This window comes from Salvelinus sp. IW2-2015, linkage group LG14, assembly GCF_002910315.2.
Source record: "Salvelinus sp. IW2-2015 linkage group LG14, ASM291031v2, whole genome shotgun sequence".
In the NCBI taxonomy this organism is placed as follows: Eukaryota; Metazoa; Chordata; class Actinopteri; order Salmoniformes; family Salmonidae; genus Salvelinus; species Salvelinus sp. IW2-2015.
The window spans coordinates 13,330,694-13,357,591 of NC_036854.1; the positions used below are offsets into that span (position 1 = coordinate 13,330,694).

Sequence of the window (26,898 nt, forward strand, 5' to 3'; positions counted from 1 at the left end):
ATACCAACATACACACAAACACTACCACTCTACACACACACACACATCACACAAACAACACACACACACACACACAACATATAAAAATGCAGCATTTGTTAAACTTTTTACTCCTTCATAAAATAGAGGCAAGTACTGTATGTGTATCTTACTCTGAGAGCTTGACCACTGTTCCATCTGGGAAGATGCTCTCCTCTCTGCGTCAGGGATAGGAGGTACTTTCGGTCTGATTCTGGCGAAGAACGATCCTCCCTCTTTCCATCAGGGTGGTGTTTCTCTACAGACAACACATGAATACATTTTTTGTTATCTGTGTCTATGCCTGGTCACCCTGAAAATATACACTACATGGCCAATGTATGTGGACACCTGCTTGTTGAAGACATGCTCTCATTCCCAAAAATAATTGGGCATATAATATGGAGCCCCCTTTAGGCGTGCTAGATGCTTATAGGACAGTCCCTCATTCATCTCTGGGAAGGCTTTCCACTACGAGTGTTGAATCAGATGTCCTTGCAGGAACGATTGCCCTTCCATTCACACGAAAAGAGCATTAGTGGAATCGGGGTGCGCCACGATTGATGATTTGGGCGGTTTGGGAAAATCGGGCCCAGATATCCAGGGTTCTTCATTTCCTCAGCGTTCTTCTTCCGATTTGACCGTATTTGGGCAGGCCAGTTCCAGTGTTTCCAATTAATCTAAAGGTGAGTTCGAATGGGGCGGCTTGAGCGGGTCTAGGGCCTTCGTCCGACGTTCAGCTTCCCAGAAACTTCATGTGAATCTATCCTTTCCTCATCTTTTACTGTAACACCCCACATCGGATTTCGACTCCTACCTCTTTCACTCTGTAAGAAAAAAGCCTCTTCTTTCACCTGTAATTTTCTAGCGTTATCGGTTACCCCTCCTTCTTTCACTGAAAAACGTCCTTTTCTCTCTTACGCTTTTGCTTGCAACGGGGGGCATTGTTACAACTGACACCTTACCCGGATGACTTGAGTTTTTTGATCATTGTAACAGTCTCCTCTTCGGTAAAGCCGCGGCCTTAACCCAAGACACTCACTCTTCCTTTGTTGCCCGCACCGATTTGAGCCGTTTAGTTTCCTCGGACCCCTCAGCTACAGAACTTTGCTGCTATTGTCAACATAATGTCAACAATTAACTGGAAAGAGACCTTCCTCAAACTTCTTATTCCTACATCAGTCCTCTTTACTGTAACACCCTCCTCCTCTTTCATCTGCAAGCATGCTCTTCTTTCACATGTAAACGCTACCTCTTTCTCTCTCTTCTCAGGGTAACAGCCTCAGCCCTCTACTTTGTTTTTGTATTGTAAATCCTTCTCTTCCTCCTCCTCTTTGATGAGAGCTTCTTCTCCGCCCTCCAACAGACCGTCTCTTCTTCAGCAGGAAGAGAGAAATTAGTGTAACTCATGCGATCGGAAGATGTTACATTAGCTTAGCTAGGCTAATGCTACGTTAACCAGCCCGCTAGCTGGAATAAGGTAACACACCTTCAACTCTTCGTAAATAATGAAAATTAAATAGGATAACTACTAGACGTACAGAAAGGGTTTAAACAATACCAGCTGGCTAATATACCACTAAAGCGTTCAAGAGCTTTCTGGGTCTAGGCTATCTTGTCTAGCAGCTAACCTGAGGTTCGCTGGAATTAACTGTTGCCTGCTGCTGAAAGAAGGCCGTTCCGTCCACTAGATTATACGTTCACACTAACAGCATTGCGTTCCGTCACTAGATTATCACGTCACACTAACAGGCATTGCCCTCTATGCTTAAAGGACTACGGACGCCGGCACACCCTCTAAATATTTGGTTTGCCCATCGATTGGTAAAACCCTGGGCCAGCCATACCAGCATGATGGAGTGGGTAACGCTCAGTCCTGACCTCTGACTGCGATGGAGAATGCATGCGAACCTTTTTAAGACACACTCGCCACGCCTACCGCTCGTGACGTAAAAAATATATATTATAAGGGGTGGTCAAAGGGTCAATGTTTATGGACAGAGGAGGGCAATAACAAAAAAGAATTAGTTGATAGGCGCTACACAGACGATGACGTCGATTGTTGGGTACTCCACGCAGTGTAGGGGCGGGAAACTTGTTACGCAGATGTGGTTAAAGACTTAGTAATTAGTTGTGTTTCACATGTGGGTATCCACGTGGTTCCCTTAGAAAGACTGAGATCAAGTCTGACAAGAGTATGTGTGATTGTTTTGAATTATCAGACCACTATGTATTTAATATTAGTTTTTACGGGTTATTGGGTTAAGTGACCCACCATAGAAGATGTTATGGAGAATTTGCTGTGGGTGAGTACAAAATTGAATAAGTCCCCGGTAAAATCGCAAATATATAGGGGGAGATTGACAATGTAGCACTCAATAAAATCCATCTATTTAAATCATACTGCTCAAGACGATTCCCGAATCAGAAGCTGTGTTGTTTTATGTGTTTAGGCCAGCATTCTAGTTAGGGATGTGTCAGTGTGTTGTACTGACCAGTACCAGTTGGTTCGCGGGGTCCGACATGCCAATCAACCTGCTATCATGTACACAAATTCACAGAGATAGCCTGGCAATGTGATTTAGTTGGCATTCGCTTGGTACGGGTTTGGGTCGGAGTTGGGTGATGGAAGGGGAGGTTTTATATTGGTGCTAGGGTGGATCTCGGAGCATTGGAAGCGTTCAGAACCCGGATTACTTAGACAGTATCTAGAATTTTCTCCTCTTACTCCTATAAGTCTGGGTTTCACAAAGAGAGAACGGTACCCAGATATTGCTTGTGATGGATTAAGTCATTCCATTTATATATTTGAGCGTTGTGCGTAAGGCAGAGCCAACACAGCTAGCCTGTGTAAGGGGTTTAATAATACCTGTCGATTCGCAAACTCAAGCCTGTGTCTGTCTGGGGACAATTGTTCGAGGGCTTGATCGATCCTTGTCAAGGCAGGTTCAATGCTCACAATACTCATATTTTAGCAGAATTTTTCTATGTGTTTTAGTTAACTACTGTTGTTTGGATTTTGGCACGTTTCAAAGTGGAGCATCAATCGCTTGGTGGAGGGTGTATACTATTTGTAGTTCCTTAAAATTCCTCTCGTTTCCATGTGGGTTTCTAAATGCTAAAGTGATACCACTCACTTTCAAGTATGGTATCTGTAACTGGAAAATGCACATCTTCTTTAAATGTTGAGTGAGTATTTTTACTCACTGGCTCGACACTGATAATTCCATGTTGCCTTAGCTCACTGTGTTCGTGATCTCATCACTGCAGCGTCATTTATGACAATGTATAAAGTACCATCGATTTTTCTCATAAACTCCTGAACACCAGAAGTTTTATCAGCCCTGTTTTGTTAGTTTAAGGTGTTTATACTTTCGCCACCAGAAGGGGGACCATTGTGGTCATTTTCAGGTAATTTGATATATTTTGATACTAAATGGATGACAGTTTATTCCGATGTAGTTGTCACATATGAAGAGTTCACATGGAAACTATGGGGGGGTATATCCATATTTTACTATAAGTAACATTTAGGAATTATGTTAGGAATTTTGTAAAAATCCACTTACGATCACAATGACTTTTGATAGACATTTCAATTGTTTTTTTGTTTAGTATATAGAGGGCAGATTTATGTAGAATTGCTGTGGGAGTGCTATTTATATCCCGTCAACTACTGATCATTCATCCATACTGTGTTGTCCCATCACTGCAGCTTTGGAAGTAAAATGAACTATCCAATTTGGCCTATTGTCAATATCTTCACCATGATGTTGTAACATCCACTGACTTAGAGGGATGAGCGCAGCAGAAGGTCACACACTAAGCTCGATAAGAGATCTATTTAGAATTGATCTAGGGCTCAAGCTTCACCTCACAATCTAGAGAAGACACACTATAAAAATGTTGGTTTTGGGTTGTGTTTTATTATAGGGTAGGGAGGAATAACGCTAGTAGGCAACAGGTGGGAAGAGACCTCAGGTGCTTCATTAGCCACGGAGGTGTGTATCAAAAGAGGAAAATTAACAAACCTGCTTGCCTTCTAACTATCTATGTTGTGTCAACTTTTTCGATATGTATCGTTAATTGAATACCACTGTAAGTGCTATACGAGCCCGCGTCCAAGTCAACGTAACATCACAATCATTCAAAGCAGTGATGCGCTGAATAGCCTGTTCAATTTTACTCAGTACAGCAAATCGTGTGTGGTTAGATGTGGCCACTAGTTCACCTTGTTTCGCTACGGGAACAACCAAGCCTTGAGTGGATGTTGTGAGGTATTGGGAGGGTGATACTTGGTTTGGGTTGATCCACTGCTCAGTGTTTCTTCACTAGAAGTTGTCACAGAAGTATGGCTCGTGGCAGGGGATTACACGTACTGCATACTTGAGTGAGACAGGAAATAACCTCTAAGAATTTCGAAGTCGGGCCCAGAGACCGTCAGCTAGCAGAACGACACTCCCGCATAGTACTAGTCGCAATTAACTCATCACTCTAGGTCGTCGCAGATCTCGAGAGTCTCCTCTGTTATCGACAGAGACGTTCATACCTAAAAAGAAAAACCTGCTTTGATTTTACACACTCACAACTCACAGACTATCTGTTGTCTGGCCAACAAGCATAGACCCCACCCTGATTGTTGAGAAGCAAGCACGCTCCACACCTTTGGATGGGCGCAGCTGGGGGCATTGTGGTCGGGGAGGAAACGGGCGCCCATCCGGCACAACCTCACTGGGCCGCAATATTTGCCCTCAGTGCAAATCATGCATTGGGGGTCAATTCATACTCACAACTGATTCATCTACGGGGCAGCCTTGGTGCGCGAGAGCTCTCCTACTAGACACGCACACTCAACCTCAGCCCAATTCGGGCTCTTCTAACTACATCACACCTGCCTAGACGGGGGAAGACACAGTTACCACTCCTATTCTAGATTTAATCTTTGGGTGACTTCTCAACAGTCAGCAAATCGGCTGTCGAAAGCTCAGCGGAGAAAGACATACCACACTCCATATCTTTACTACGACCACTGTTGCGCTAACTACTCGAGGAACTGCAAACCTCGCGTAGTGCGAGCTTCTCTTCAGATCGTCCTGGCAGCTCGAGGGAAGAAGTGCAGACCAAATTCTAGCTCTTTCCGCATCTGCGTCTCCCACAGAGTCAGTTTGGTTTTAAATGCTTCACTTCTGTACATCTGTACAGACTATCCAGTAGAGAAGGACTCTCGATCTCACCATCGACCACATCCTGTCAATCCCGCAGCAGCCAACAGTGATCATACTAGGCATCAGACACTCCATACTGACTCTCCGAATATTAACTCATACAAATCAGCAAAAAGCACTGATCTATCGCCACAGAACACACACTATGATCGATACCTACCGCAGCCGTCTTTCCAGTTAGGATGCTGTCTTTACCCCATCTCTCTTGCTAGCCTGAACGGCAGCACCGAATACGCAATCCATCCTCCAAGAAAGCTCCGAAGAATCTTTGAAGCACTTTCTGGCTTAGCCATCGCACCTCTGTGTGATAGGCAAATCACCATGCTCCGTTTCTAACTCCGTCAGAAATGCCTTGAACTGGCGGTGATTCAAACCTTTGGCTCTGATAAAGTTAACTGTGCGCGTGATGATGCTCATTACATGCTCCATTTTCAAGGCTTTACCGCCAAGCTTCCTGGTGTATGATACAATGATAAGCTGTCAGCTCACCTGTCGCGTTTCCTCTTGCATCTTTTCCCGTATCTTCGCCACCAGTCCGCTCCTGTGTCCACACATCGCAGGTGCTCCGTCGGTTGTCAAACCACGAGTTTTTCCCAAGGCAGCTCCATCTCATTTACACATCTTGACACCTCTTCATACAAATCATGCCCCGTAGTTGTGCCATGCATGGACGTAAAGCCAAAAACTCCTCTGTCACGCTTAGGCTGGAGTCCACTCCGCGGATGAAAATTGACAACTGGGCAATGTCAGAAATGTCGGTGCTCTCATCCACAGCCAAGGAATATGCAATGAAATCTTTTCCCTTTTTCACAAGCTGCTCTTTTAGATTGATGGACAACTGGTCTACTCTCTCGGCAATGGTGTTTCTGCTCAGACTCACATTTAAAAAGAGTTGCCTTTTTTCTGGGCAAACTTCGTCACAAACTTTAATCATGCAGTTTTTGATGAAATCCCCCTCCGTAAATGGCCGGGCTGATTTAGCGATCTCTTCTGCCAAATAAAACTGGCCTTGACAGCAGCCTGGCCTTGTGATTTGGCTTTTTTGAACAGAGCCTGTCGAGATTTGAGGCCTCGTTTTAATTCCTCTGCCTTTTGTAGCCTTTGTTCCATGTCCATATTCTTGTTTTTGTCCGCGTGTTTCGTTTCATAATGTCGTCTCAGATTATACTCTTTCAGTACCGCCACACTTTCTCCACACAGAAGACACACAGGTTTTCCAGCTACCTCCGTGAACATATACTCCGACTCCCACCTTGTTTGAAACCCCGTTTCTCAGTGTCCACCTTCCGTTTTGCCATTTTTGATGGGTATCTGAAAGTTAATTTTACTGTGATGCTGACGACTGCTGTGCCAATAAATATTGAAATGAAGCAGCCTACTGCTCGGTGCGTCACCGTTGCATTGTGGGAAATGTAGTATTGGTGCGTGTAAAGATCTGCGGGCTGCCGGCTTGCTGCGGTCTGCGGGCCGGTTCTAATATAAATCAAGATCATCCCAGGGGCCGTAAAAAACCTTCTCGCGGGCCGGATGTGGCCCGCGGGCCTTGACTCTGACATATGTGCACTATACGATACATTTATTAAACATAAGAATGAGTGTGAGTTTTTGTCACAACCGGGCTCGTGGGAAGAGACAAAGAGCTCTTATTTGGTCCTGCCGTACACACCTACACGTACGCTACGGTCACAAGACGCAGGCCTCCTAATTGTCCCTAGAATTTCTAAGCAAACAGCTGGAGGCAGGGCTTTCTCCTATAGAGCTCCATTTTTATGGAATGATCTGCCTACCCATGTGAGAAACGCAGACTCGGTCTCAACCTCTAAGTCTTTACTGAAGACTCATCTCTTCAGTAGGTCATATGATTGAGTGTAGTCTGGCCCAGGAGTGTGAAGGTGAACGGAAAGGCTCTGGAGCAACGAACCGCCTTGCTGTCTCTGCCTGGCCGGTTCCCCTCTCTCCACTGGGATTCTCTGCCTCTAACCCTATTACAGGGGCTGAGTCAATGGCTTACTGGTGCTCTTCCATGCCGTCCTAGGAGGGGTGCGTCACTTGAGTGGGTTGAGTCACTGAAGTGATATTCCTGTCTGGATTGGCGCCCCCCTTGGGTCGTGCCGTGGCAGAGATCTTTGTGTGCTATACTCGGCCTTGCTCAGGATGGTAAGTTGGTGGTTGAAGATATCCCTCTAGTGGTGTGGGGCTGTGCTTTGGCAAAGTGGGTGGGGTTATATCCTGCCTGTTTGGCCCTGTCTGGGGGTATCATCGGATGGGGCCACAGTGTCTCCTGACCCCTCCTGTCTCAGCCTCCAGTATTTATGTTGCAGTAGTTTATGTGTCGGGGGGCTAGGGTCATTCTGTTATATCTGGAGTACTTCTCCTGTCTTATCCGGTGTCCTGTGTGAATTTAAGTACGCTCTCTCTAATTCTCTCTTTCTTTCTCTCTCTCGGAAGACCTGAGCCCTAGGACCATGCCTCAGGACTACCCGGCATGATGACTCCTTGCTGTCCCCAGTCCACCTGGCCGTGCTGCTGCTCCAGTTTCAACTGTTCTGCCTGTGGCTATGGAACCCTGACCTGTTCACCGGACGTGCTACCTGTCCCAGACCTGCTGTTTTCAACTCTCTAGAGACAGCAGGAGCGGTAGAGATACTCTCAATGATCGGCTATGAAAAGCCAACTGACATTTACTCCTGAGGTGCTGACTTGTTGCACCCTTGACAACTACTGTGATTATTTATTTGACCATGCTGGTCATTTATGAACATTTGAACATCTTGGCCATGTTCTGTTATAATCTCCACCCGGCCACAGCCAGAAGAGGACTGGCCACCTCATAGCCTGGTTCCTCTCAAGGTTTCTTCCTAGGTTTTGGCTTTCTAGGGAGTTTTTCCTAGCCACTGTGCTTCTACACCTGCATTGCTTGCTGTTTGGGGTTTAGGCTGGGTTTCTGTACAGCACTTTGAGATATCAGCTGATGTAAGAAGGGCTATATAAATACATTTGATTTGATTTGAATAGATATAGGACCAGGGCACAAATATTAATATAATAATAATCAATAATATGGCTCTTTATTTAACCATCTTACATATAAAACCTTATTTGTTCATCGAAAATTGTGAATAACTCACCACAGGTTAATAAGAAGGGTGGCTTACACATACTCTGCAATGTTGGGATGTTATTGGAGAGTCTCAGTCTTAAATAATTTTCCACACACAGTCTGTGCCTGTATTTAGTTTTCATGCTAGCAAGGGCCGAGAGTCCACTCTCACATAGGTACGTGGTTGCAAAGGACATCAGTGTCTTAACAGCGCGATTTGCCAAGGCAGGATACTTTGAGCTCAGCCCAATCCAGAAATCTGGCAGTGGCTTTTGATTAAATAACATTTTCACAGAACCGCTTGTTGCAATTTCGATGAGGCTCTTTTGTTCAGATATCGGTAAGTGGACTGGAGGCAGGGCATGAAAGGAATAACGAATCCAGTTGTTTGTGTCATCCGTTTCAGGAAAGTACCTTCGCTATATCACATTTGACATTGTCCGTAAGCTTGGGTTTATTTGCACACAAAGAAATCATACAATGATGGAAAGACCTGTGTGTTGTCCTTGTTAATGCAGACAGAGAAGAGCTCCAACTTCTTAATCATAGCCTCAATTTTGTCATGCACATTGAATATAGTTGCGAAGAGTCCCTGTAATCCTAAATTCAGATCATTCAGGCGAGAAAAAACATCACCCAGATAGGCCAGTCGTSTGAGAAACTCGTCATCATGCAAGCGGTCAGACAAGTGAACATTTTGGTCAGTAAAGAAAACTTTAAGCTCGTCTCTCAATAAAAAAAAACGTATTAATACTTTGCCTCTTGATAACCAGCGTACTTTCTGTATGTTGTGAAAGCGTTACATGGTCGCTGCCCATCATTGCATAGTGCAGAAAATACACGAGAGTTCAGGGGCCTTGCTTTAACAAAGTTAACCATTTTCACTGTAGTGTCCAAAACGTCTTTCAAGCTGTCAGGCATTCCCTTTGCAGCAATAGCCTCTCGGTGGAAGCTGCAATGTACCCAAGTGGCGTCGGGAGCAACTGCTTGCACGTGCGTTACCACTCCACTATGTCTCCCTGTCATGGCTTTTGCGCCATCAGTACAGATACCAACACGAGCAGCAGCTACGTTTTGCTACATACGGACCGTTAGTGGAATTTCCGCGAGAGAGTAACTGTTAATGTGATTGGATGTTAATTATTTGACTAGGCTACCTGTATTTGACATTGTGTTGTTATTTCGCTGAACACTAGATGGTTTATTTTTAATTTTTGCCAGTGAAACGAGACTACTCAGGCGAGAAAAAACCTCACCCAAATGTATAGCCTCGTTGGAAAATATAAATGGACTGTTTGAAAATGTGAAGAAAAAAAAAAGTTACAAAATTATAAAAACATTAAAATAAATAKTATGTGAATCACATTTTTATTTGGCGTAGCCCCGACTGCATTGCGCGTACCCCTGGTTTGGGAATACCTGGTCTAGATTGTCATTGTATGGTGTAGCGTTAAGATTTTCCTTCAGTGGGACTAAGGGGCCTAGCCCGAACCATGAAATACAGCCCCACCATTATTCCTCCTCCACCTAACTTTAAAGTTGGCACTATGCATTCTGGCTGGTAATGTTCTCCTGGCATCCGCCAAACCCAGATTTGTCCGTCGGACTGCCAGATGGTGAAGCGTGATTCATCACTCCAGAGAAAGTGTTTCCAATGCTCCAGAGTCCAATTGTGGCGAGCATTACACCATTCCAGCCGACACTTGGCATTGCGCATGGTTATCTTAGGCTTGTGTTCGGCTGCTTGGCCATGGAAACCCATTTCACAAAGCTCCCGATGAACAGTTCTTGTGCTGATGTTGCTCTCTGAGGCAGACGATTTGGGCTGCTCTAGCAGGGCAGAAATTTGACGAACTGACTTGTTGGAAAGGTGGCATCCTATGATGGTGCCACGTTGAAAWTCGCTGAGGTCTTCAGTAGGGGCCATTCTACTGTCARTGTTTGTCTATGGAGATTGCATGGTTGTGTGCTCGATTTTATACACCTGTCAGCAACGGGTGTGGCTGAAATAGCCGAATCCACTCATTTGAAGCGTTGTCCACATACCTTTGGCCATGTAGTGTATATCAGATTAGAGCTTTGTTAAAAATATTACCCATCTGCTTGTTTGGAAATTGCAGGACCTCCAAACCAGTTGGGTATGTGGTGTGAGTTGTCTGTGCATCAGCATAGTAGTACACCTATCAAAGAGAAACAATGGAGTTATAAAAAATCCCCCCCCCAGCGCCTTTGTTATTGTTTTTATTTTGTTAATGAAATGAAGAAGAGGAGCGTCCGGCAACGAAGTAAAAAACTGCATGACATATTCTGCTGTTCTATTACGCGTGCAATGATGTCCGAGGGGATTTCTTTGTTGTTTGCAGTAATTTCTTTGTTGTTGTAATATCCKAAATGGACATGGCAGTTTCACCAATTAAGGATTCCAGCTTTAAGGCATTAGTTACAGTTTAAATACTGGCATAGTCCCCAGTACGACACATTACTCACCACTTTCCCATCTGCCAGTATGTGTTTGACATCTCCATTGAAGAATGTGACAGTTACTGACTTCTGGTCAGCAGTGATCTCTTTTCTAGTTCCATTGCGGAATGTAAATACACGCCAGCCATTGGAAAAAAGTTGTTCTATCTGTGTATCAGAGCAATATCATGGCATGTTGGTGCATTATTATTGTTTCACTATGAGTGGTAACTCTGTTAGTGGGATACTTTGGAATTGCTGAAATGAAACTTCAATGAAAGGGCAGAAAATGATATACTTCATACAAGTACTTGTTCAAAGAAATAACAACATAGGGGAATTTTCCTACCTTACCATCTGGATAGTGTATTTCTTCACACACGTCATTGTTTATGCCCTTGTGTGTTGTGTGGGTGGAGTTACCACTCATCGCTCCTGGATTCAAACGTGGTTCCTGTAATAACAAATTAGGGATTGTTAAAGCTGTCCAAGATTGCCCAAGACCTTGGCAAGGAACTATAGTATCTCAGAAACACAGCCATCCAAAAAGGTAGCCTAGCAGTTAAGAGTTTTGGGACAGTAACCGAAAGGTCGCTGGTTCGAATCCCCGAGCCGGCTACAATAGGTGAAAAATCTTACGATTTTAATATTTTTTATTTCACCTTTATTTAACCAGGTAGGCCATTTGAGAACATGTTCTCATTTACAACTGTGACCTGGCCAAGATAAAGCAAAGCAGTGCGACAAAAACTACAACACAGAGTTACACATGGGATAAACAAACGTACAGTCAATAACACAGCAGAAAAATCAATGTACTCTACAGTGTGTGCAAATGTAGTAAGAGTTCCCTTGAGCAAGGCGCTTAACCCAAATTGCTCCTGTATGAAAGGAGCAAATGGGTTTCCATGGCCAAGCAGCCGAACATCCGTTGGTCTCTGGATAAAAGCGTCTGCTAAATTACTAAAATGTTTGAAGTGAGCAAAATAACAATCTACCTATGTAGAACTGGTTATTTCAGTAACTTTAGTAGATTACTATACACATCAGAACCTCTGCTAGGCTTCATTACCCTGTGTTCTGACTCTGAGCTGGAGTATTTGCTGACTGATGGTGTGGCGCTCCTGCTCTGTCGACCTTTCGCATCKGTCTCCTTTTCCACTGACCGACCCAAACCCTGAGGACAGCGAGAATTAGTGGGCTATTTCATAGTGGTTGTTTGTTACATGTAGCAGTGTTACAATCGACTGATGCTGTCTAAGTACCATGTTACAGACATATGTACCTGATCTCTGTTGCTCTCACGCTGCTTTAAGAGACAGCCATTTGTGTGATGGGTGTCCTCAAAACTGACTGAATTTGATGAAAGGCCTGTTGTGAATGAAATTAACATCATTGCCAAATCAATTGATTGAATGTATAGTAAGCACAGAACAGACTAGAGTACTTACTTAAGGAGGCAGGTCCCCAATCCCTTGTGCTTTGAGCATTGGTGGGATAGTTGTGATAAGGCTAAAAAAAGAATCAAGTCACATGATAATTATAAACACTAGCCCCCTCTTTCATGCTTCTTATGAGGAAGAGAACATCCGTTGGTCTAAATTGTTAATAAGGGACATTAGACATTGTCGTTTGCAATATGCAATATGTTTAGCTGGCCGTGATGACCTATGAAAGTGTCACATGCAGTTTTAAAGACAACCTTTTGTCCAGTTTGGATGAAATTGCATTTTAACTGTGCTTGTTCCATCTATTATTGAACCTGCAAAAGTGTTCATACATTATGAAGAAGGAAAAACTATTGAAAAGTAAAATCAGGTTTTAACAGTTAAGTTTCTTAGAATTGCCAATGAGTATATTCATTACACAGTATAAATAATTAATAATGGGCAGGGTCACTAATCTGACACGGCCCATTGTAAATCGCTATAAATTATTAGTGGGGTGCTTAAAGACCACTTCAGAACACATTTTATACTTGATACTTATTACATTTAGCCTAACAAGTTGACTGCAGTCAGACAGAGACGTCTATCTCTGACAAAACTTGAGATAAAATACAACATATACCTCTAAAATGGTAAATGKGCTGAGAATACAATGTCAGGTTGATCTGAATCACATGGAATATATAGTACTGTACAAAAATCAATTGCCTTCAGGTTTCTATGTTTGTTTTAAACAGAATGCATTACTTGATTGTTTGCCAGACTGATTGTAAGATTCATACTGACTGTGTCCATTTTACTGTAAGCTGCACTCTTCTGGACAGGTGGTTTGTTGAATGCAGGAGTAGCACTTCTGCTGTGGACGACTGAAGGAGCTGGTTCAGAAACCATATGTGACAATTTTCTTTGTTCAGGAATCTGAGGAACAAATATCCATATTATAGACATATTATAACATCCACTATTCTGGCTGATGCCTCTCTATCTACTGTATTAGTGTAGTTACTTCAGGGAATGTTGTGAACTGTTCTTCATAATTGAAAAGTTTAGGACTAGTGTTGCAAAATTCTGTGAACTTTCAATAAATTCCTTGGTTTTCCCTGAAATCCCGGTTGGATGATTCCGGATTTCTGGAAAACTAGGACATTTATTGAAAGTTCCCAGAATGTTGCAACCCTAGTTAGGACTGAGTGAGGTAGAAAGGGCTGATCTTAGATCAGTTGAGCAGGAAGTAAACCAGCTCTGTTTGATCAATGGAAAATTATGAGCACAGAGGGGAGCTGTCGGTTGGTTTCTGTAAACTTTTCAAATGATTTCTGCTCAAATATACAGTTAAATCTCTTAGAAATACAGCCCAAAAGCTATTTCCTGTTAGGATAAAACTGCGAGCCTCATGGCTTTCATATGGTCTGTAGCGATACTGTATACAGTACCTGCACCTTGGACTTTGCAGCTGGAAAACTGCCAACTGTTGACCTTCTGGCTGGGTTTCCACTGTGACTGGAACAACTWGAAGATCTCCTCTCCCTTATCCTCTGACTAGTAGCTCTATGAATATCCTCAGACACCTGGGCATATGGATTATATACTGATAGACAATGAGCGCTACTGACACCTTGGTACCACTGATGACTGATAATTTTTGGACACAGAACACTGATGAGGTCAGAAAGTATTGACGTCATTAGTAGATAAGAGAAGTGTTACAAGTTATTGTATTAACTGACTTAAAGTATGGAATGTGTTAGTAATGGGTTATTACTCAGGGTTCATGGGTTACTCATGGGTTATTACTCAGGTACAGTATGTCTTCTTACAGCGCTCTCTGCCCCTATGTGAGATGCAGTGACTCTGTCAGGACTCCTCTCTGCCTCTTGGTGGCTGTGTTCAGGAGCACTGAGCTTGTCACGCAGCTCCACATTCTCTCTGGTCAGGGCTTCCACCTGGTTCTGCAGCAGATGATGAGCCTGGGACCAGTGGGACTCCCTCTTAGAGAACTGCTCCTGAAGAGCTAGAATCTGCTGCCTGAGATCCTGAGTTCACACGCATGCACGCACACACACACACGCACAGACATGAAGACACCCACGCACAAACACACACACACACCCTGGATGAAAGTGAGACAAACCAACCAATATGGTGGACATTTGACTCATGTTCACAGTTTGGATGTTGGGTGTTCGTTGGGTGTTGGGTGTTTGTTTATAAAGCTGTAGGTTATAAACTGTTACAGATGTGGGATCTTAATTTGACCAGTATTGTTGTAGCAAAAATAATCCTGCATGTTTTTTGTACGTTTAGTCCATAATGTTGCTTGATGGGTAGTTAGGCTATTAGCTGGACAAAAGTAGGCTACATGAAAGTGCAATACTGTTAATATAACCGTGCGTTAGAGCGGGTTTTCAGTGAATTTATGGAAATCACAAAGCTCATCTGCATTTCTTGCGGCGCAGGAAAATTCGCAGCAACAAAAGAGTGATTAAATTAAGATCCTTCATCGGTATCATCAGGTCAGGACAAGCAAAGGGGATGCGTTTGATTCAGTCATAAAAAGGTAACACTGTCTTATTCACACCTTTTGAGACAGGAAATGCATCGCTCTGTTCCATGTTAATGTTGGTCAGTAGGAAACTGATAGGCGCTGAGACAGAATGCACCTGACTCCTATGACGCTCCGCGACTTATGTGCACCTCACGGACATTCATTACTCACTCACATATTACGTTATATCGATACCAGCTGGGTGACATATAGTAGGTTGTTTTAGGCCTCAAGGCTTTATGAGATTCTGATGGACAAATTTGTTTTACTAAGGTCTATTAAGATCAGTCACATAATGACTTTACCTGACCATCACCAACGTCTAGTTTAGGAGAAAACGGTTGATTCTTCAACACCTGGCCTTCTGTATGGGCGAATGGGGATCCATAACTGCTGTGGTGGCCATCTCTGTCACAGCACTCTATTTGGTCCATTCTCTTTCTGTGTAAAACCCACATTTCAGTGGAAATGAAAGAAAAAACTAAATTTCTGAGGAAGAACATGATAGGTTTCTGATATTGCAATTCCAGAAGTGCTCAAATTCTTTATAATCTCGTGGATCATATATCATCAGTGGTTTTTACATAATTTGTGTTTCATTTCTCCAGCACGTCATCACAATCAGATACGGCACAGACACATTTTCCGGGGCATCACATTATGAAAACTAACCAAACTGTCCCTGTACATTTTACCTGAGGAGTTCCATTGCTCTCTCTTGTTCCGTTTTCATCTTGTCCAACAAATCATGATTATCTTCTGCTTTTATTCCAAATAGATTACTGCTGTGTGGCTTTGACACGGTCTGATTTGCTTGAAGGAGGTTAAAGTGACTGTTAGTAGAGAGAAGACCTCTTCAAAGAATAACATGTCATGTAGCATGTAAACTGGTATACATTATTACATGATTCATGTCTGTGTTCTTCATTATAGCAGTTCATTATAGCAGCTAGTCGAGTCAAAATAAACAGTACACTCACCCCGCTTGGACCCCTGGTGATGTCTGCTCTTCACGGTCTCTTTAGTTCTAGATGTTACTTTAGGGACCATGCTGGGTTTGAGCTCTGCAGAGGAGGGACGTTTTGACTTTATGTCTGTTCCCCTGCTGCTGCTGCTCCCCAGTGGCAGGGCTCTCTCTGTGCTTGTTTTCCTTGCAGACTGTGGGTACAATGGACGTGATTCTGTCTTGTGCCAGTTTATGTCCCGGAGCTCTGTGTCACTGTCACTGCTGGAGCAGGAGCTAGATGGGTGGTGGTGGTGGAGAGTGGGTCCGTGGGTGGGAAAAGGTCTGGAGGGCAGGCTATCCCCAGCCTCACTGGGGGCATCGCTGGCGTAGTCACCATCGGACAGGTCCAGGTTCTGGTCCTTGTGTCCGAGCCGTGGGGGAGACGGGAGGGTGGGCTGCTGGTGGCACTGAGAGTTAGGGTTGTCCTCGTCCTCGTCACTGTTAGAACTACTCAGAGATAGGAGAGACATCACTGCTGTAGACCCGCTTTGAGATTTTGAAATATTGGTGAAATTGGAGTGTGTGACATTTTTCCCATCCGCAGTCCCTGATGAGACCGGCCCATTGTCAGTGACTCTAACTATGTGGTCGTTGACTGTCTTGAAGCCAACATTTACTGCCTGAGGTTTGACCTTAGGTTGGCCCATGTTGTTTGGCTGTGTAGTACTATCAAAAGGCTGCAATGCCAAATGTGGCTCCTTCACCTCAAGTTGTTTATGGACAAGGTCCCTCATAGCAGCATACACATGATTCTGTGACACCACCTCATCACTTAGCTCCACGGAGGTCAAACACGGCGATCTCACAAGCCGTTTACAGGATGTTGTAATGCCCAACAGATCTCTCCTCTCTCTAGTATCAACACTAGATGCAGTGTTTTCAGTGGCCTTGCTTTGAGTATTTTCTGTGGGCTTTGGTGTCCTCTCCTGTCTGGCCGTTTGATTAACTCTGTTGTCTCTCTCTCGTGTGGCAGGTCCTGTTGTCTTTTCCCAGGACTCAGTCAGAGCAGGGCAGCTCCTCTGGGAGATCAGTAAAGGCTTGACCCTGTGTCCGGTCCTGTCACTGAGCTGCAGGGAGGGGGCTGATGAGCGTCTCTGCTGGCTGCCACAACTCACCTTCCTGGGCTGCTGGCTGAGGGAGAGGGAGGCCCTTCGCCAGGTCTTCTGCTGCACACTGTCCTTACCCCTCTCTATCCTGGACACGCCCTTCCCTTTCTTCAGGAAGTATCTCCTCTCTGCAACTCTCCTGGCCTCCCTGCTGTCCTGAAAAGGGACCAGCTGCTTAGATACAGTAGATAACTTATTTTAGATGACATGAGTACAAAGTGTAATGAATAGATTATGTATAATGGTCAGGGCATGAACTACTCTGAAAGTAGGCCATATGCAAATCCTCTATGCTCTCCATACCTGCTTGTTGTTTTGCTGTGCATATTCATCAACTTTCAGCTGTTCCTCCACAAATTCCTGAAAGGTTTTCTCTCTCTCTTTGACAGCAGGCCTAATGGGTCTTCAATAGAAAAATGGTATGGAATATCAAATGACCACAACTCACTTGTGGATTCTTCACTATCATTAGCTGACAGTAAAATATGTGTACGTGACCAATAAAATTAGATTTTTGATTTGATTCGAAAGGTGATACATGTTGAATAGAAATATCATTTCAGTACCTGTCCTCTGGGTTTCTGGGTGGCTGTCTACGTGTCCCAAATGGGCTGACAGTACAGACTTCTTTGTCTTCCCCCTGCTCTGCAGCTTCCTCTTTGATAGGAGAGAGGTTCCTCTGCTCTCTTCCATCTTTATTTGGAAGAATGCTCTCTATAATTCACATGATAAGGTGAATCACATATCAACACAATTTAAATTCTGTATTAATAAAAAAGAAAAGATGGACAAAGTTCAGTACTGACTTCTGGGTAAACTTGTTATGTAAATGAGGATTCATGTACTCAACTGAATACAGTGTAAAATGAAGAGAAACAGAACCAAMCAACAATTCTAATTGCCTTCGTACTTTAAAGGGTTGTGATAATTATACTGGAGTTCTGTAACTAGTTCCTGTTAACCAGCTCTGGATCCAGTTTTGACAAAACACTCCTGGATATTTAAATAAGTTAATAATTGACTCCTGTTTTTCTATAATCATGACGATCTATCAAAAAGCAACTGATAATGTATTTGCAATATGATTGGAAAAACTTAGAATAGGTTGAAATAGGTAATGTCCTTCATTTGGCTTTGAAAAAAATACCCTGGAAAATCAGTCTGTCATCTCAGACTTATCTGAACTGGATAGTGTTGGGTTCTGATTTCTTGAAATGTACTTATTCATGCCACTGAGGGAGAAAGGGGAATGTATAACATTTACATTATGTCAGGATATGTTATCGTTAGCCATCAGGGATCCTATGGGAGGAGGACAGACACAGTCTGGTACCAGTCACCATGACAGCCGTGAGTTGGGGACTAGTGAGCACTTTGGGGTAGAGGTCAGGTCAGATGAAGTGAGGAAGAACAGATATCACTAAGGTTCTGTCTAGCAACAGAGATGTAATGGCTGTTCAGATGTGTAGGAGGAGACTCAGCAGAGGAGAAAGGGTTAAATATCAGTGCTTGTGTGAATATGTTTTTGTTAATTCAGATGTTCGATCCTTTGGGAAGAATACATTTGGTTTAAGCTTTCATAGTGTCCGTCGAGTTCTTACTCTGGTAATTAGAACCTAATACTAAACTGCAGAATGAGTTTAAGGTTTGTGGGTTGCACACCAAAAAAATAACACGCCAAAAATAACATGCCAAACTCCAGCTCACAGCTCAAAAGTTTGGGGTCAGTTAGAAATGTCCTTGTTTTTGAAAGAAAAGCACATTTTTGTCCATTAAAATAATATGCCTCAACTGGCAGCTTCATTAAATAGTACCCGCAAAACTCCAGTCTCAACGTCAACAGTGAAGAGGCGACTCCGGGATGCTGGCCTTCTAGGCAGAGTTGCAAAGAAAAATACATATCTCAGACTTGCCAATAAAAATAAATTATTAACATGGGTAAACGAACACTGGACAGAGGATCTCTGCCTAGAAGGCCAGCATCCCGGAGTCGCCTCTTCACTGTTGACATTGAGACTGGTGTTTTGCGGGTACTATTTAATGAAGCTGCCAGTTGAGGACTTGTGAGGAGTCTGTTTCTCAAACTAGACACTCTAATGTACTTGTCCTCTTGCTCAGTTGTGCACCGGGGCCTCCCACTCCTCTTTCTATTCTGGTTAGAGCCAGTTTGCGCTGTTCTGTGAAGGGAGTAGTACACAGCGTTGTACGAGATCTTCAGTTTCTTGGAATTTCTCGCATGGAATAGCCTTCATTTCTCAGAACAAGAATAGACTGACGAGTTTCAGAAGAAAGTTCTTTGTGTCTGAAGAAAGTTATTTGTTTCTGGCCATTTTGAGCCTGTAATCGAACCCACAAATGCTGATGCTCTAGAAACTCAACTAGTCTAAAGGCCAGTTTTATTGCTTCCTTAATCAGKACWACAYTRTTCAGCTGTGCTAACATAATTGCAAAAGTGTTTTCTAATGATCAATTAGCCTTTTAAAATGATAAACTTGGATTAGCTAACACAACGTGCCATTGGAACACAGGATTGATGATTGCTGATAATGGGCCTCTGTACGCCTATTTACATTTACATTTACATTTAAGTCATTTAGCAGACGCTCTTATCCAGAGCGACTTACAAATTGGTGCATTCACCTTATGATATCCAGTGGAACAACCACTTTACAATAGCATCTAACTCTTTTAAGGGGGGGGGGGGTTAGAAGGATTACTTTATCCTATCCTAGGTATTCCTTAAAGAGGTGGGGTTTCAGGTGTCTCCGGAAGGTGGTGATTGACTCGCCTGACCTGGCGTCGTGAGGGAGTTTGTTCCACCATTGGGGTGCCAGAGCAGCGAACAGTTTTGACTGGCTGAGCGGGAACTGTACTTCCTCAGAGGTAGGGAGGCAAGCAGGCCAGAGGTGGATGAACGCAGTGCCCTTGTTTGGGTGTAGGGCCTATGTAGATATTCCATAAAATATCTGCCATTTCCAGCTACAATAGTCATTTACAACATTAACAATGTCTACACTGTATTTCTGATCAATTTGATGTTATTTTAATGAACAGAAAATTATGATTTTCTTTCAAAAACAAGGACATTTCTAAGTGACCTCAAACTTTCAACGGTAGTATATATTTTTATGGGGGAAATGTGGTAAAAACAACATGCACTGTTTTTTTCTGCTAGTAAATATATCCAATTCCCTAGAATACAATCTGCTTCTTGAAAATATCACAACCCTTTTGTAGCATTTTTAACATTCCCAGCTCCTCTGAGATATTCTACGACCAGCTAAAACTTGCCTGTAGCTTTACATTTCAGCTCTCTGTGTGTTTAATCAATCAAACATGTTATTTATGACAACCTCAACTACATTGGAGGTGTTGTGCACTTAATGTACTTACTCCATATAGGAATTCCCCAGGGAGTTAGAAGGATATACAGTATGTAGCATAGAAAAAAGGCCACTTCTCATACACAGATACAGTTGAAGTCGGAAGTTTACATACACCTTAGCCAAATACATTTAATCCTAGTAAAATGTCCCTGTCTTAGGTCAGTTAGGATCACCACTTTATTTTAACAATGTGAATTGTCAGAATAATAGTAGAGAGAATGTTAGGAGTGTGTATTGGAGGCGAAGTCAGGTGCATGAGAGCAGAGTGTATTGAACAGGCGCACTTTTTATTCCGGTCCAAAATGACAGCACAAAGTAACATAAAATGTGCCCAAACACGGAACATAGACAAAAAGTAATGCGCGGAACAATATCCACAATTCCAAAATACACGAAACACAAACAATCTTACACAAAGACATGATGGGGAACAGAGGAATAAATACATATGGATTGATTGGGGAATGAAAACCAGGTGTGAATGGAACAAGACAAAACAAATGGATACATGAAAAATGGAGCGGCGATGGCTAGAAAGCCGGTGATGTCGACCGCCGCCCGAACAGTACCCCCCCCCGACGCGCGGCTCCAGTGGTGTGTCGACAGCGGCCTCGGGGACGACCCGGAGGGCGAGGCGCAGGGTGATCCGGCCGGCGAGGGTGGACCTCACGCAGTAGTTCAGGGTCTAATACATCAGCCACCGGAACCCAGCACCTCTCCTCCGGACCGTACCCCTCCCACTCCACGAGGTACTGAAGGCCCCCCGCCCGACGCCTAGAATCCAGGATGGGATGGACGGAGTACGCCAGGGCCCCCTCGATGTCCAGAGGGGGCGGAGGAACCTCCGACTCCTGGAGTGGACCAGCCACCACTGGCCTGAGGAGAGACACACTCCTCAGGCCAGTGGAGAGACACACTCCAGGAGTCGGAGGAACCTCAGACTCTTGGAGTGGACCAGTCACCACTGGCCTGAGGAGAGACACATGGAACGAGGGGTTAACATGGTAATCGGGGGGAAGCTGTAACCTGTAACATACCTCGTTCACTCTCCTCAGGACTTTGAATGGCCCCACAAACCGCGGGCCCAGCTTCCGGCAGGGCAGGCGGAGGGGCAGGTTTCGGGTCGAGAGCCAGACCCTGTCCCCTGGTGCGAACACCGGGGCCTCACTGCGGTGGCGGTCCGCGCTGGTCTTTTGGCGCAGCGCGGCCTGCTGGAGGTGACCATGGGCGGCTTCCCAGGTCTCCTCCGCTCGTCTGAACCACTAGTCGGTCTGACTCTGATGCCACGGTGCCAGAACCGGCTCTCAATACACACTGAAAGGGAGAAAGGTTAGTGGAGGAGTGGTGGAGTGAGTTCTGGCCATCTCTGCCCAGGGCACGAACGCAACCCACTCCCCCGGCAGAAACCTGCCCACATCCTGGTTCACTCTCTCCACCTGCCCATTACTCTCGTGGTGGAAACCCGAGGTAAGGCTGATCGAGACCCCCAAACGTTCCATGAACGCCCTCCAGACTCTCGAAGTGAACTGGGGACCCCGATCAGACACTATATCCTCAGGCACCCCGTAGTGCCGGAAGACGTGTGTAAACAGGGCCTCCGCAATTTGTAGGGCCGTAGGGAGACCGGGCAGAGGGAGGAGACGACAGGACTTAGAGAAACGATCCACAACGACCAAGATTGTGGTGTTCCCCTGTGAGGGAGGAAGATCCGTTAGAAAATCAACCGACAGGTGTGACCAAGGCTGTTGTGGAACGGGTAAGGGATGTAGCTTACCTCTGGGCAGGTGTCTAGGAGCCTTACACTGGGCGCACACCGAGCAGGAGGAAACATAAACCCTCACATCCCGAGCCAAGGTGGGCCACCAGTACTTCCCAGACAGACAGCGCACCGTCCGACCGATCCCCAGATGACCAGAGGAGGGTGATGTGTGGGCCCAATAGATCAACTGGTCACGGACAGCAGACGGAACGTACGGAAGCCTGACGGGACACTGGAGTGGAACGGGCTCAGTACGCAARGCCCGCTCAATGTCCGCGTCCAGCTCCCACACGACCGGCTCTACCAGGCAGGAGGCCGGGAGCATGGGAGTCTGATCCATGGGCCGCTCCTCTGTGTCATACAGCCGGGACAGTGCGTCTGCCTTACATTCTGGGAACCTGGTCGGTAGGACAGGGTAAACACAAAACGGGTAAAGAACATGGCCCACCTTGCCTGACGAGGATTCAGTCTCCTAGCTGCCCGGATGTACTCCAGGTTGCAGTGGTCAGTCCAGATGAGGAAAGGGTGTTTAGCCCCCTCAAGCCAATGTCTCCACGCCTTCAAAGCCTTAACCACAGCCAACAGCTCCCGGTCCCCCACATCATAGTTCCGCTCCGCCGGGCTGAGCTTCTTCGAGAAGAAAGCACAGGGGCGGAGCTTCGGTGGCGTGCCTGAGCGCCGAGAGAGCACGGCTCTGATCCCAGCCTCAGCTGCCCAAAAGCCCTGTCCGCCTCAACCGACCACTTCAGACGTACAGGACCTCCCTTCAGCAGTGAGGTAATGGGAGCAGCCACCTGGCCAAAACCCCGGATAAATCTCCGGTAGCAATTGGCAAACCCTAAAAATCGCTGCATCTCCTTTACCGTTTTCACGTACGAAGCCTCCAGTGATGATCCATGGCCCGAAGCCTCCAGTGATGATCCATGGCCGAAGCCTCCAGTGATGATCCATGGCCCGGAGTCTCCAGTGATGATCCATGGCCCGAAGCCTCCAGCGACGGTCGGCAGTCCTGAGTCTCCAGCGACGGTCTGCAGTCCTGAGTCTCCAGCGACGGTCTGCAGTCCTGAGTCTCCAGCGACGGTCGGCAGTCCAGAGCCTCCAGCGACGGTCGGCAGTCCGGAGAGCCTCCAGCGACGGTCTGCGGTCCAGAGCCTTCAGCGACAGTCTGCAGCCTAGAGCCTCCAGCGGCGGTTCCCAGTCCAGAGCCTCCTGCGAGGTTTCCCAGTCCGGAGCCCCCGGCGACGATCTACGGTCCGGAGTCTCCATCGACGATCTACGGTCCGGAGTCCCCGACGACGATCTACGGTCCGGAGTCCCCGGCGACGATCTACGGTCCGGAGTCCCCAGCGACGACCCACGGTCCGGTTCCACGGAAGCGGAGGGATCAGCGAGCGGAGCGGGGTCTACGTCCCGAACCGGAGCCGCCACCGAGGCTAGATGCCCACCCGGACCCTCCCCCATGGAGTCAGGTTTTTGCTGGAGTTCCGCACCTTAGAGAGGGGGGGGGGGGGGGGCGCCCTGACCTTAGAGAGGTCACGCCCTGACCTTAGAGAGCCTTTTAATTTCTCTATTTGGTTAGGTCGGGGTGTGATTTGGATGGGCATTCTAGTTTTTCTATTTCTTTGTTGGCCGGGTATGGTTCCCAATCAGTAACGATTTTCCTCCTCTTCAGACGAGGAGTATGAAGGATCGGACCAATACGCAGCGTGGTAAGTGTCCATGATATTTTAATAAACTGAACACGACAAAATACAAAAATAACAAAGTGAATGATAACGAAAACCGAAACAGTCCTGAAATGTGAAACAAACACTAACACAATCACCCACAACACACAATGGAAAACAGGCTACCTAAATATGGCTCCCAATCAGAGACAACGATAAACAGCTGCCTCTGATTGGGAACCACACCAGGCCAAACACATAGAAAACAAACAACCTAGAAAAAAGAACATAGACTGCCCACCCTAACTCACGCCCTGACCAAACTAAAATAGAGACACAAAAAAGAACTAAGGTCAGGACGTGACACAATCAGAGGCAGCGGTCTATCGTTGTCTCTGAATGGGGATCATACTTAGGCAGCCTTTTTTCCATCTTTAGTTTGTGGGATCTTGTCTATGTATAGTTGCTTTCTGCACTGCATGTAGGTTTACGTTCGTTTTTGTATTTTGGTGGTTTTTTCGGTGTAATTTAAATAAAAGTAAAATGTACGCCTACCACGCTGCACCTTGGTCCAATCCATCTCTAAATGAACGTGACAGGAGGACTGTTCCTTCCTCTGACACTCTGACTGTAAAGAGGACCGCTTTTGACAATGCGCACTGTGGATGACGATCAGCCGAGTAAGAACTGCACAGCAGAGAATCTACCACTGTGTTATTTTCTACCCCTCTGTGATGGTTGTGGAATTCTTCCTGGCTCTACCGCTCAACCTCAGTGCTTTATCTTTTATATTCAAAATGAAGTTCTGGAAATCTAACAGCAACAACATGAAGGGGAGTGGCGGAGTACAGAGGGTGGAACTTGCAAAGCCATGTTGTTCATGCTGTTTCTGAATTGAGGTGCCAATATTGCCTTCCTGACTGGGATTTCAGTTGATCCTTACTTTAATGTAGTTCATCCTGGAAAAAATAACTTCCTTAAGTTCTTCAAAAAGTTCCTCATATCTCTGTCATCATCTAGCTACTGCTGCTCCCCCTGAATATCCCAACCATGCTGAAGACCTTTGAGTGCTGTAACAGTTATGGGCGTAAAATGACACTGGTCGAGGACGTCACTGACACTTTGAGAGAGGTTGTGTTTTTCGCCCAGATTCTCATCCCTTTCTTTGTGTTGGTCTACTGCACGGCCCACAATGTCAACACACTCAAAAAGAAGCAGGGGATAGGACCAAGCTGTGTCGAGCAGTGTTTCTGGTCACCTTAGTTGTCTTGGTCTTCTCTTTCTATTTCCTGCCTTGTACCATAGCTACAATGGTTCTGTTGATTGTGAGAGTTGAGAATTTACCCAGAGCAGAAGATATAGCCGTCTTTGACGGTCTCATGGTTTTGTCCTACATGGTTTGTCTAGTGGACCCAAATGTGTACTGCTTAAGCAGCACTAAGTTCAAAAGCCTCGACTGACAACTTATTGTCCCTGTCTAAAAATAGATGAAAGCACAAACTCAGCAGGAAACAACTCAAATCCAAAACGCAGCAACAATGTAACGCAGCATAGTAGGTAAAATACTTACTAAATACAAAAAAATAGGAAATTAATTACTGTTTTATGACTGCATTAAGACTGTTTGTTCTCATGATGAGACATTCATGTTAGTTAGCTAAATCAGACTATGATTCACTACTTGTTTATGTTATCGTCATATATCGTCATCTGGTTTCTTTAACCAGTGATGTCGTCATGTTAAACCACTCATAATGACTCTGTTGTTGCTAATTGTCTGGGTCAAATAAATATTCCTCTTAAGTTATGTTTATTTATTTGTTACTACAGTACTACTACTACTCTTGATGAGGCCAATGTATATACTTTTTTATAGTTTGAGAGTTTTATTTCTTCCCCCCTTTACAACTTAATTATTAGAAGTTGATCAAAATATTTTCCGAGCTTCTGTTATCATACCATATACTGCAGTAGTTACAACAAAAACAGACCACGACGTGGTCATCCATACTTCTTACCATGGAGGGAATGTGTCAGAACAGGACCCGTTTTGGGCAGCCATCCATCTCCTGAGGGAGGTGAAACATAAACGTTTGATCTCTGATTGGACCTCTGTGGGTTGGCAGAGAGACCAGAGGTATCCACTCCAGCAGCCAGAGCAGGCATCAGGCCCAGCCACTGGGCAGAGAGAGAGGGGGATAACAGCAGTCCTGCCGATGAGAAACAGAGAGGGACTTTAGGTGGAGGATTTAAAAGGTAAAATTCCTAAGAGACCCGGAGGAAAATACTAGGTCTTGTTGTTACAAGGAAGCATCCCCCAAGAGRTCCTCTAGTCAACACAGCAATTTTTCTTTATATAAAAAATAACGTAAAAACTTAAAGTAACTTGGCCCGGTGCCTTTAACTCTGTAAGTAAATGCACTTAAATGAAATCTTTAGGTTACGTTCCTTGACAGTTTAAGGCAGGGCATTGACATCTGCTATTTTTATGAAATATCTACATTGGTCATTTCATCGGATAATCACGTTTCCTTAGAAACTATGTGTGAAGGAGAGCCTTCACTATGGACTAAATGACTATTTTTAAATATATGGATTCAAAGTATTTATTGCCATTTTAAACTATAAATTATTGTGATGCAGTGGTTTTTTTCTGTATCGATTTATTTAATCCATAACCTGCGCTTTCTATCATCTCCAAACATGTCCTGTAGTAGTGCATTGCTCATTGTATTGCTGTCACGTTCCTGACCTGTTTTATGTTATTTTTGTATGTGTTTAGTTGGTCAGGGCGTGAGTTGGTGGGCATTCTATGTTTTGTGTTTCTATGTTTAGGTCACTTGTAATTAGCCTTATATGGTTCTCAATCAGAGACAGGTGTTTGACGTTTCCTCTGATTGAGAACCATATATCGGTTGGCTGTTCACACTGTTTGTTTGTGGGTGATTGTCTTCTGTGTCTGTGTATGTTGCACCACACGGGACTGTTTCGGTTTGTTTGTTCGTTTGATGTAGTCCGTTCCTGTTCGTGAGTTCTTCGTGCATTTATGTAAGTTCCATGTTCAGGTCTGTCTACGTCGTTTTCTTATTTTGTAGTTTGTTGAAGTGTTTTCGGTTTTCGTCAGTACTTTAATAAACTTCATCATGTCCAAATATCACGCTGCACTTTGGTCCAATCC

General features: G+C 44.8%; 1 protein-coding gene and 1 pseudogene across 1 annotated transcript in view; one reads left to right on the forward strand and one right to left on the reverse strand.

Annotated features, from left to right (window-relative positions):
* LOC111973391 (centromere protein J) overlaps nt 1–26,898 on the reverse strand; it is a 40,956-nt gene that overhangs the window by 1,034 nt on the left and 13,024 nt on the right. The window contains 17 exon segments of the mRNA XM_024000741.2: nt 153–196; nt 198–277; nt 10,439–10,523; nt 10,831–10,971; nt 11,153–11,257; nt 11,876–11,980; nt 12,089–12,174; nt 12,255–12,315; nt 13,038–13,169; nt 13,685–13,819; nt 14,069–14,284; nt 15,102–15,237; nt 15,492–15,609; nt 15,777–17,064; nt 17,212–17,311; nt 17,475–17,622; nt 25,739–25,930. Of these exon segments, the coding sequence (XP_023856509.1) occupies nt 153–196; nt 198–277; nt 10,439–10,523; nt 10,831–10,971; nt 11,153–11,257; nt 11,876–11,980; nt 12,089–12,174; nt 12,255–12,315; nt 13,038–13,169; nt 13,685–13,819; nt 14,069–14,284; nt 15,102–15,237; nt 15,492–15,609; nt 15,777–17,064; nt 17,212–17,311; nt 17,475–17,622; nt 25,739–25,930 (3,172 nt within the window).
* Nucleotides 24,385–25,223, forward strand: LOC111973394 (12-(S)-hydroxy-5,8,10,14-eicosatetraenoic acid receptor-like; annotated as a pseudogene).